Consider the following 12,589-nt stretch of genomic DNA (forward strand, 5'->3'; position numbering starts at 1 on the left):
TGTAAATTTACTTCTTAGTCCAGTTGGAAGACCTTGAAGGGTGGAGGCAGGATTTTTCCTTCCCGTAAAACTTCGCTACTAATAACCTACTGTTGGCCGAAAGCTTTGCTGATGACACAAGCAGTCAATTAACACGTATTTTGTACGTTATGTGTATTAAATACTATATTCCTGTAAGAGACTAAGCTAGAGAAAAAGTTATTTAAAACCTCCTAAGGAAGAGGAAGTACATTTACAGTACTGTACCTATATTTATTGAGAAAAACCTGCTTCCAGGCTGTAGGAGTGCTGATGACACTGACTCCATCTTTGGCCCTCCCTCTTGTTCTCCCTTCTGGGACACATATGGCACCACTCTAAGATAATCACCCTGCGACTCCACCGCCATGCTCCTTGCTCCATAAAAAGCTGGGGATGCAGGTCCGGAGGGGGCGGAGGATAAGGGCTTGCGCACCGCTGCATTACCCCTCTGCCCAACTGCCCAACTGCCCCTGTCAGTAAGTTACCCTGAATAAAGCTCTATCCCGAATGGTATGGAGGGGCCTGCTTCGTTTTTTCAGTGTTAAAGGGCCTGCTCAGTCCGGAGGATACATTACTGACCCTCCCTCACCTTCTAACATAGGCAGACTAGGCTAGACAGGGGCAGTAGTGATGGCCCGGGCCCCCCAGTGGTGGCGACACTCAGCAGCCTGGTGGCCTCTGCTTGTTAGAGCCACACGGGGGGCCACGGACAGTGAGGTGGGCTTGGAGGCACAGCACAGCTGGCCCATCTGCCTGGAGGTGTCCCACCGGCTCATGGCTACTGGCAGCTGTGGAAGACCACAGGACCAGGGTGCCACCGAGGGAGTGATTTGTGCCCACCCGTAGGGGGCCGGGGCCGAGGCCGAAGGCCAACCTTGCATCGCCCTGGAGCCTGGCACCAGAAGACTTGGGAGTGGGATACCGAGTATGGGGCGCCATGCACAGCGCCCTCCCTGCCTTCTGGACACATTCCCCCTCTTCAGTCCAGGCCGCAGCACCGGACCCCACTCCACCGCCCCCCATCAGCCCATCGGGTGACGTGTAGCCCTCCCAGCCCTGGGGCCCCAAGGGCTGCTGACAGCCAGCAGCTCTCCTGGGTACTCAGAGGACGGCAGGCCTGACCTCTGCAATGGTCACCTTTCGTTCAGTCCTGTGGAGACTGGGGCAGGCAGTTGTGAATAAAGCCTTGTAGCTTTTTCTGCCAACTCCTAAAAACAAACAAACAAACAAACAAATGCCGTAAGTGGATCCTGGTAGTTCAAACCCAAGTTGCTCAAGGGTCAACCCTGTACTGAGCCCAGAAGATAGGAGTGGACAATGTTTACAAAGGCGAATGAATAAGACTGTTGAAGCAGCTTAGAATCTAATTCAGAAAAGACTCAGAATGATTAAAGTCATTTTCTTCATCACAGAACATGCATACAATTCAGGAACAGCTACTTATTACTATATCTCTTCTTTCCCACATGTTTAAAACTTCGTTATAATGGTGGCTTTCAAACTTTGTAACTTCTCATCACAGCGCGATACGTCCATACCTGTAAATATATTACTGGCAAATTTTACGCAGCAATATTTATCCTTACTATGTGCTGTGGACTAAGATTATTTTCTATCCTACTTTTTTTAAACACACTGAACTGATTTCATGACGTACGAATAAGGTCAAAAACCTTTGAAAAAACACCATAAACCGCCCACCGTCTCCCTCCACATCTTCTCCTTTACTCAGACTGAGCACACTTAAAAAAAAAAAAAAAAAAAAAGTTTTTCCCTATTGGAACCAAGCAACGACTTATCAGTCACTAAAATAAATGTGCAAAATGGGCGCCTGGGTGGCTCAGTCGGTTAAGTATCCGACTTCAGCTCAGGTCATGATCTCACGGTTCGTGGGTTCAAGCCCCACGTTGGGCCCTGTGCTGACAGCTCAGAGCCTGGAGCCTGCTTCAGACTTTGTGTCTCCCTCTCTCTCTGCCCCTCCCATACCTGCACTCTGCCTCTCTCTCTCTCTCTCTCTCTCTCTCTCCTTCAAAAGTAAACATTACAAAAAATGAAAAAATAAATGTGCTAACTTAAAAAGTGACTACAAAGGGGGAAAAAAACTGTATTTTCCAAGAACTGGAGGAACACCTTTTTTTTTTTTTTTTTTAATTTTTTTTAACGTTTATTTATTTTTGAGACAGAGAGAGACAGAGCATGAACAGGGGAGGGGCAGAGAGAGAGAGGGAGACACAGAATCCGAAACAGGCTCCAGGCTCCAAGCTGTCAGCACAGAGCCCGACGCGGGGCCCGAACTCACGGACCGTGAGATCATGACCTGAGCCAAAGGCGGACGCCCAACCGACCAAGCCACCCAGGCGCCCCTGAGGGATATTTTAATTCACCTTGGCCACTGGCCCACCATTGCACTTAGACTACTGGCTCCAAAGGGTGAGGACATCATGAGCCTGAAGTTCAATGAGGTTGTAAGGAAAGAGCATGTGCCACTATTGGGTCGGGACTGTGTGGAACAAGGAGTCACGTGGCTTGGCGCTCTCCCAGAAAGAGGAGGCAAGAAGGAAGCACTGTTTCTGAATCACTGATCTAAAACAGAGAAAGTGGGAGAGCCGAACATCACTTCCCTGGGGTTACGCTGTTCTGTTCTAGCCAGCGAGAAAAACCACTTGCTACACGACCACTTTAATAGCCAAACATCCAGTTTCTAATGTATTCGGGTTCTTGGGATATTTATTTGTATATGTTATAGGAATCTATGAGGTCATAACTCAATGCCACTTGAGTTTTTCTCTCTCCCATCAAGTGATGCAATACTAAGTGAATTTAAAAAAGAAATCGGATTTGTTGCAAGTTTTGTTAGCATGTTTCTCACTACATGTTCCTGCTTGCCCAAGATGGGAGGCGACCTTTGCAACGTCCCTCATTTCCTATGGCATCTCATGAGTCCACCACCTTCTACAAGTCAATACGAGTTTAACAAAGGATTGTCATTACTATTTAAAAGAATGACTCAGTGGACTATAAAGAACTGGAAATTTGGGGCAAAGTTATAAAATACTAGTTCTATTCATGACTGGACAGCAGTGAACAACCACCACTGTACTTTGGTTTATCACTTAAGAAAGGGAAATGTTTAAGATCTACGCAGGGTAAAACCATTTACACGTTTCGGCTTATCGTAATCCTCCTACCTTCATCCTCTTTTCCACTCTGACAAACTGCAAGGTATTGAACTTTGACACAAACTAAAATGTCTTCTACTGACTCCTCTGTTTATCGAGCAAAAGCTATACAAAGGGAGAAGAGAATCTATCGCAAGCAGATTTGCCAAAATAAAAGCCCATCCGCTCAGGAAGATGGCGGGCCTTCTAACTACCTGTGCTCCTCGCCACTGAACTCCAGAGGTGGAACTTGCTTTTCCTTTTGAGGGGCCTGACTGCTGTCTCTACAAGGGTGGGTCGATAGCCAAGCACAAACTCTTATTTGCAGAGGTCGGAGGAAGGGGTGTGGGAATCAGGGAACCGGTTTAACCCACCATCACATCTTAGGATAAATCGGCTGGCTTCTTCAGGATGATGAGTAAAGATGAGTGGAGGTAGATTCTAAAATGATAGTAAGTAGGGGCGCCTGGGTGGCTCAGTCGGTTGAGCGTCCAACTTCAGCTCAGGTCATGATCTCACGGTTCGTGAGTTCGAGCCCCGAGTCGGGCTCTGTGCTGACAGCTCGGAGGCTGGAGCCTGCTTTGGATTCTGTGTCTCCCTCTCTCTCTCTGCCCCTCCCCTGCTCACGCTCTGTCTCTCCCTCTCTCTCTCTCTCTCTCAAAAATGAATAAACTTAAAAAAAAATTTTTTAAATGATAGCAAGTACATAACTGGCCAATTTAGTTTTTCCAGGAATGAACCAAAACAGGATCACACTTTAATTCTGACTGTGGCTGAAATAAACACCTAATTGCTGCAGACCTGAACTGATGATAAGTACCATGTATCTTGTTATGTATGGCCCTTCTCCTAAACCTTTGAACACTCTCTCTCATTTCCTTCAAAATCTTCAGTTTCTTGTCAAGACACAATTCAAATTCCACCTGCTCAAGAAAATGCCCCATGAACCTCCCAGGTGGAAGATATTTTTCAGTATTTTGAAATCTCCTTGCTCTTTATCTGAGGCTTCGGAAGCATACGTACACTGTTTACGGACACGTCTTATCTTCTACGATAATGGGAGTTCCTGAGGTCAAAAATGAGGTCATCTTTACATCCCCCAAAGTGCCCACCCCAGTGCCTTCTACAAGTTGACATTCAGTCTATGTTTCAACGTTAGACTCACAGAATAACCAATTCCTGTTGAAAACCGTTTACACCAGGCCTAGCCCAACACACTTGAGCAGGATTTTTACGTGGCTATTTTACCTGTTGTTGCAAGAACTCCGTTGTATATGTATTTCTGTATCTTACTACTTTACTACTTTTCCTTCTTAAAAACTTTACCTTGCATATCTATTACTTCGGGTGACTATTCGTTCCTGGTCACTAACATATTTACAAGTTGTTTTTAACATGCTTCGGCCAAACCACATAGAGTTCTTGCATTCAAACGGGCACAAGTTTCATTAAGCAATGAACAAAAAACAAGAGTACCTCCAAAGCTCCTGTGAGGCCCATGCCTTTTGGATGGCAACTGAGGTCCCCACCCTCAACTCCTACAAACACCGGTGGTGGAGAGAGAAGAAGAGATATAGCACCAGGCACTACACCCAACTCCTCCTTCTCATTATTCCTAGAAGTTCAACATCAGATTTTCTATTTTTAGTAACATAACAAAAGGTGTATCAAATACGCTGACAGTGGATTCCTTTCACATCGGCCGGTCTTCAGCAGGCTCTATACAGACTGAATTTATAGAGGGATAGAATAAACACCCTTCTAGACTCCACCCTGGGTCCTGGGTGGGAGAAAGGGGCATACACAAAATCATCATCCAGATCCTTAGGGGCTTTGCAATCAGTCTAAATTGACAAATAAAGACCAATACACATGGAACAACAGCGAAAATATAATAAAAAATAATTCAGAGATAGGATGTGTGATACAAAACTATAGGCATTTGAACAAGAGCAGTCCACACAAACATCACGACAAGAGCCCCAAGAGTGCAGAACTGGGAATAAGGATGAGTGTTCTTGGAAACTGGGAGGATGGAGCTTCCAAGAGGACGCAGAAAGTTCGATAAGTAGTATGTTTACATTTTAAGACAAAATGAAAATAGTGAATCACTGTGCTCGTGAACGATCTGCATAAAGAAATACGATCATGAAGCTATAATATTGATCTTAACAGGAATATGGACTCTTGAGGGAAGGGCTGCCTTGCAGGGACCTAAAAAATGATCTGGCAAAAGTAGGTGTTCAATAAATGCTTTCCAATATCATGGCTGGCTGGTTGGCTGGCTAGATGAGAGCAGAAAGCATTTAAATCAGGGAGACCAGTTAGGAGACAAACCAGATGTTTTAATCCAGGCCTAAAAAGGGTAATAGTAAGAATGAAGAGGAAATGATGGCTATGAGACATTTTTAAGTAAGCGGTAATAAGTCAGTGAAAGGAAAGGAAGAGATACGGGAGTAAGGGCTAGAGATCAATCAAAGCTGTTTTCCAGGTTTCAAGGCAAAGTGAATGGGGGAAAGGAGGATCTTTTCAAGAGTACGTATGATGAGATTACATTTAGGCCTGCAGATCTTGAAGTGAAGGAAGAATTTCTAATTATTATAGTAATCATTTGGAGCTGTGGGACTAGAATTTGAGCAAGGAAACAGAACTGATTAAGAATCCCCCCCAAAAAAAAAATTAGGATAGATAAAAGCTGGTAATTTCATGAAAAATTCCCAAAGGAAACTATCTTCAAAAAAACATCATCATCATCATCATCATCATAGCAATAACATAACTTCAATTTGTGATCAGTATTATTATAGCAGCTAACATTTACTGGACCCTTATTACATACCAAGCACCATAATAAGTTACTTGCACGTATTATTGCATTTAATCCTTACAACAAGCCGAAGAGGTTGTTACAGAGGCACAGAGTGGTTAAGTAACCACATTCACTAAGTGTCAAAAACAGAACTTAAGTTCAAGTCTCATAAAAATACCTTTCTCTATACCAGTAGTCTCTAAGTTTCCATATCAAATAGTCTCTAAGATCCCATTGGTAGATGGAAAGAAAATATCAACATTCCCATTTCTATTTTTCTATCTGAACCTATTAAAGTTTTTATTATTGTGTATTATTTACAATGTACGTAACATATTAATAGCATGTAAATTATAACGAAGCACCCGCTTTGAGAGAGGGAGGGATATTCTGTTTTTTTCTAACAACAATGTGAAATCCAAACAGCTTGGAGATTAAGTATTCTGCCTCCTTTACCTTTGTGTCCTGTAAGAATTCAATGTTAAACACTTGTATCTTTTTCCTTCAAAAAACAGACCAAAAGAATTAAAAGCAGGATCTTACAAAGACATTTACGCACCCATGTTCACAGTAGCATCATTCACAATAGCTAAAATGCAGCGGAAGCAGCCCAAGTGTTCGCTGATGAATGAACGGCTAAGCAAAACGTGGTATATACATGCAATGGAATATTAGTCAGCCTCAAAAAGGAAGGAAATTCTGACATACGCCACAACATGGATGAGCCTTGAGGACATACTGCTAAGTGAAATAAGCCGGTCACAAAAGGCGAAATACTATACGGCTCCATTTACAGGAGGTCCTCAACATCACAGAAAGAGAAGTGTGGTTGCCAGGGGCTGGGAGAGAGGGAAATGTAAGTGACTTGTCTATTGACTGGTTGCAGTGTCTGTTTTACAAGATGAGATGTTCTGGAGACATTATGAATGTATTTAATACCACTGAATTATACACTTAAAACTTGTCAATTTTAGGTTATGTGCATTTTATCACAATAAAAAAAAAAATGAGGAAAAACCAGACCACAGATGACCAAATACTCCATTCTTGCACTCGCTTATTCATTCCAAAATATTTATCAACTGCTTATTTTCTGCCAAGTTCTGAGGTACATTCCGTGAATTCTAAGAAACAATCCCCGGCTTTAAGGAAGTAACATAAACCTAAATCTCTGAACACATCATTACAAGGCAATGTTACAAGAACGCTAACAGTGACAGTCAAGGGCTAGAACTTTCCACGAGGCACTTGCTATGTGCTAAGTACCAAGTTCTAAATACTTGTGTATTTTATCCAAACAACATTATGAGAGGGATGGTGTTATTATCCCCATTTTACAAATGATGAAACTAAGGCTCAGGTAAGTTAAGAAACATGTCCAAGATGACACAGCTTATAAAGAGGTGATTCCAGATCCCAGGTCTTAACCTTTCTCCTCAGAGTGGTGAAAAGGGGCTCTGAGGGCAACAGGACCAAAGCAGCCAAATATGCTGCTCCGTTAGCTAGGTCTCCAGAACCCAAAACGAAACACTTTCAATTCAACTGCCAACAAACATAACAATAAAAATCAGGCCACACTTATCAGACCGGTAATTCCAACAATGTGTTGAAAACATACATTATATAATGCTATGTTCAGGAAAAATTATTTCGCAATACGCAAAACATTTTTGTTCGTACAAAAGTGCTCCCTTGCTTAAATCACATGAAAGTAGATTTACATAACACAGCATGGAGAAAAGTGTTGAACCACGTAGAAATCAGATTTTCAGAATTTGCATATTTAAAAGTCAGCAAGTGATTTCAATGTATTTTAAGCCAGCTATCTGCTTCTGTGATTTCAGACATTCTAAACTACATTGATGATAAAGTTTAGAGTTCAACAGACTTCTAAAGTTTAATCCAAGTCTCCATTTACCTACCTCCCCCCATTAATGACATTATAATAGAAATCAACAGCATGTGAGAACCTGCCACCTCAAGCCAGCTGCTTCCAGTGGGGTTAGTGGTTTAATTGGTCTCCAACAAACTTCACTTTGAACATTCTGAGAACACGGCAGATCATTAAAGATTTATTACCTGACATAGTAGGCAAATAAACATAGCAACTTTTATTGCTTTCCCCAGATGCCATAGTGATAAGTACAATAGAAAGGAAAAGACAACCACCAAAAGGTTTCTATTTTCCCATCACCACAAAGCTGGACTCAAATCAATGACTTGTTTTGTACTAAACTTTTTTACCAAGCAGTCTTCCTCCAGGGCTTCATTCAAGAAGCAAGCATTCTCCTACACTGGATTGTGTCAAACATTAACCTTATTTTAGTATTAACCAGTTTGGAGCCCATCCAGATTGTTCTCGGAGGGCTATTGCTTGCTCCCTCATAAACCCACCCCGAAAGGCAAACAGAAGGTGAGCTCAAGGGAAAAGGGTCTTCAGGTGGAGTATCTAATTTGCTAACTCTAGCTTAGTATTTCTCAATAAAGTCAGACAATCAAACTGCTCTAGAAGGAAAAGGGAGGCAAGTTATTAAATTCAACTATCCTATTCCACTTAAATTCTTTTAAGAACTAAGTGAAAGTGATGCAATTATTTTTACCTTTAAAAAATTTTCAGTTTAAGGCTAAATGTCTTCCCCCTTGGTGAAAAATATGATGTTCAACATGAGAATTCCACCAGGTTTCCAAGATTTTATTTAAAAAAAAAAAGTCATTTGAGCATCTGAGAGGTCAAATGCATTATTTGTCTTTACAGAAAAAAGTCCATGTTGCAATAAAGAGAACACAAACTCATGTATTTCCCCAACTGTGATGCTTAGGAATGCACTTGCAACTTCATTCCTGCTTAATTTTGTTCAAGTGTGAAAAATGCCAGGAAAGAACCATTTCTACAATGTGAATGTAAATCAGGAAACTGATCAAACGAGACGGGATCATTTTAAAAGGCTCACATCCAGTTTCAGGAAAGAAAAGACTTTTTAAGTTTCTTAGCTTGGCTTGTAGATCCTTGAAAGTCCTCCCTCTCAGACTTCTACAGATCACTATTGTAAACTGTCATGTAAAAACACAATGCCACCACCGGCAGTCTATCTGGGGAAACCTGTTTGGAAAGCAAGACTGAACTTTGCTTTAGATATATTAATAGGAGGGGCGCCTGGGTGGCTCAGTCCGTTAAGCGTCCGACTTCGGGTGAGTTCGAGCCCCGCGTCGGGTTCTGGGCTGATGGCTCAGAGCCTGGAGCCTGCTTCCGATTCTGTGTCTCCCTCTCTCTCTGTCCCTCCCCCGTTCATGCTCTGTCTCTGTCTCAAAAATAAATAAACGTTAAAAAAAAATTTAGATATATTAATAGGAAACAGTTACTGTGAAATCTTCTAAGACCAACCCCAGACAACTGATATTTCTGTACTTGTACTTGATTTTCATAGAATTTCAGAGATCAAAGGAATATTCATGGTAAGGAAACAGAAGTTCAAATAAGTTAAGTGACTTGGCAAGAATTTCGTGACCCATTAAGTAGCAGAACTTAACAAAAACCCTTGTTTCTTGATTAGCTAGTTTGTTGTTCACACAGAACATGGGCTTGTCATCTGGCAGGTTTGTGTAATACAAATTCTCTCTCTAATCAAATTATGAGCTTCTGGAAAATAGAAACATCATTTATTTCTTTTTTTAAATGTTTATTTATTTGGGGAGGGGGAGGGGAAGGGCAGCGAGGGAGGGAGAAAGAGAATCCCAAGAGCCCAAATCTCATGAACCATGAGATCATGACCTGAGCCAAAATCAAGAGTTGGACTCTTAGCCAACCGAGCCACCCACGCACCCAAACATCATTTATTTCCTTTGAAAGTCCATAGTGACTTTCCTAGTTCTGGGACCTTAATAATAATCAAATACTACCAAAATAAAGATCTAAAGGAGTAAATAAACACGTTCAGCACTAGATCTTGATAAAATGGCAAAAATACACTCCAAGATTCAAAACCCGCCGCCTTCCTCCCCCAACACTCAACTATTTGCATGTATGTTTATTTGCATTTCCAGGAAGATTCTGAAAGAGGACATCTTTTCTTACTTTTTTGGGTAAGTATGGCTTCTCTGATTAACACCTTAAAAAAACACACTTGATAAAGTATTAACTAATCCTAGGACAAGAGGTCCATCAAGGACCACTTGTCAACAATTAACTGAACCACAACACTCTAAAAAGAGAAACAGATATAACAAATGAACAAATACAAGGAAGGAAGGAAGGAAGGAAGGAAGGAAGGAACGAACGAACAGAAAATCCAGAAATGGACCAATAGCTATCATCAGTTCATCTTTGAGAAAGCAGAAAAGAATATCCAATAAGGAAAATACAGACTCTTCAACAAATAGAATTCAGAAAAGTGGACAGCAAATGAAGAAAACTAGACTACTTTCTTACATCTGACACAAAAACAGGATCAAAATGGATTAAAGACCTAAATGTGAGGCCTGAAACCATAAATATCCTAGAAGACAACACAGGCAGTAACTTCTTTGACACTGACCGGAGCAACTTCTTTCTAGATGTGTCTCCTGAGGCAAGCGGAAAAAAGCAAAACAAAACAAAACAAACAAAACAAAAAGGTGGGGGGAACTTCATCAAATAAAAAGTTTCCACAGGACGAAGGGAAGGAAACAATCAACAAAACTAAAAGGCAACCTACAGAATGGGAGAAGATATTCACAAATGACATAAATGAAGGGTTAGTTTCCAAAATACGTAAAGAACTTATAAAACTCAACACCCCAAAAAATGAATAATCCCGTTGAAAAATGGGTGGAAGAGATGAATACACATACAGATGGCCAACAGACACATGAAAAAAGATGCTCGACAGCACTGATCATCAGGGAATGCAAATCAAAATCATGAGAGATCACCACACACCTGTCAGAATGTGTGAATAAAATCAACACAAGAAACGAGCATTGGCAAGAATGTAAAGAAAAAGGAACCCTCGTGCACGGTTGCTGGGAATGCAAACTGGTGCAGCCACTGAGGAAAACAGTATGGAGCTTCCTCCAAAAGTTAAAAATGGGACTACCCTACAATCCAGCAATTGTACTGCTAGGCGTTTACCAAAAAAATATAAAAATACTAATTCAAAGGGATACATGCACCCCAGTATTATAGCGGCATTATTTATAATAGCCAAGTTACAGAAACAGCCTAAGTGTCTAATGACTAATGAATGTAGAAGTATAAAGTAGAAGTGGCATATATATATATATATATATGAATACTATTCACCCATAAAAAAGAATGAAATCTTGCCATCTGTAATGATGTGGACGGAGCTAGAGAGTATTACACAAAGTGAAATAAGTCAGTCTGAGAAAGACCAATGCCGTATTATTTCACTCACATGTGGAATTTAACAAAACAAGTTAGCAAAAGGAAAAATGGTGGGGGGCAAACCAAGAAACAGATGCTTAACTATAGAGAACCAACTGATGGTTACCAGAAGGGAGATGGGTGGGAGGGAATGGGTTAAATGGGTGATGGGGATTAAGGAGTGCACTTGCTGTGATGAGCACAGGGTGATGTATCGAAGTGTTGTGTCATTATATTGCACATCTGAACCTAATATTATACTGTATATTAAATGGAGTTTAGATAAAAACTTTAAAAAAATTAAAAAATTATATATATATATAATTATATATACACACACACACAGAGTTTAGCTATACTAGCAAGAGAATATTTAAGCAATTTTATACTATTCACTTAATATTCAATTAAAAATTGGGGGAAAACTTTGCTCACTTGTGTCATATCTAAGAGAGCTTTGCCTAACCCAAGGTCACGAAGATTTATTGATTTATTCCTATATTTCCTTCTAAGAGCCTTGTATTTTAGCTCTTACATTTAGGTCTACAATCCATTTTTAGTTACTTTTCATTTTAGGGTCTAAATTTATCTTTTTTGCATGTGGATATCCAACTGTCTCAGCACCATTTGTTGAAAGACTACTCTTTACTCATTGAATGACATTAGCATTTTTCTTGAATATCAACTTACCATAAAAGATTTAGATGTTCAATTTTAATCAGCAATGTTTTGTAGTTTTCGGCGTATATCTCCCACCACCACTAAAAATTCCTACTTTATCCTTTTAATGCTGTTGTGAATGCAATTTCTTAATTTCCTTTTCAGATTATCCACTGAGATATATAGAAAAAAGTATAGAGAAAAACTGATTTTTGTATATTGATCTTATATTCTGTAATCTTGCCGAACACATTAGTCATAACAGTTTGTTTTTCAGACGCCTTAGAATTTTCTATATATAGGATATCATCTATAAATGAAGACAATTTACTTCTTTCTATCCCATCTGGGTGCTTTTTTTTTTCCCTTGCCCAGCTGCACTGGACAGAACCTCCATTACAATGTTGTATAAATTGCCTTGTTCCCTACCGTTAGAAGAATGCATTCACATTTTCATCATTAAGAATGTTGATGGCTGTAGGCTTTTTTGTGAATCCCCTTTGGTTAATGAAGTTCTCTTCTGTTCCTAATTTTTTTTTTAATGTGTATCTATTTTTGACAGTGAGAGAGACAGAGTGT

At 40.5% G+C, this 12,589-nt stretch overlaps 1 protein-coding gene across 2 annotated transcripts in view; it reads right to left on the bottom strand.

Moving 5' to 3' along the window:
- The window catches only part of NME7 (NME/NM23 family member 7), a 260,266-nt gene that overhangs the window by 225,123 nt on the left and 22,554 nt on the right, over positions 1-12,589 (bottom strand). Inside the window, exon 2 of one of the 2 annotated variants that reach the window (XM_042925972.1) lies at positions 12,041-12,183. The exons of the other annotated variant lie outside the window; for it this stretch is intronic. Within the exon in view, the coding sequence (XP_042781906.1) occupies positions 12,041-12,043 (3 nt within the window). The 5' untranslated portion in view covers positions 12,044-12,183. The remainder of the gene's footprint in view (positions 1-12,040; positions 12,184-12,589) is intronic. 2 annotated transcript variants of the gene reach the window in all.

Source organism: Panthera leo, chromosome F3 (genome assembly GCF_018350215.1).
Source record: "Panthera leo isolate Ple1 chromosome F3, P.leo_Ple1_pat1.1, whole genome shotgun sequence".
Lineage (NCBI taxonomy): Eukaryota > Metazoa > Chordata > Mammalia > Carnivora > Felidae > Panthera > Panthera leo.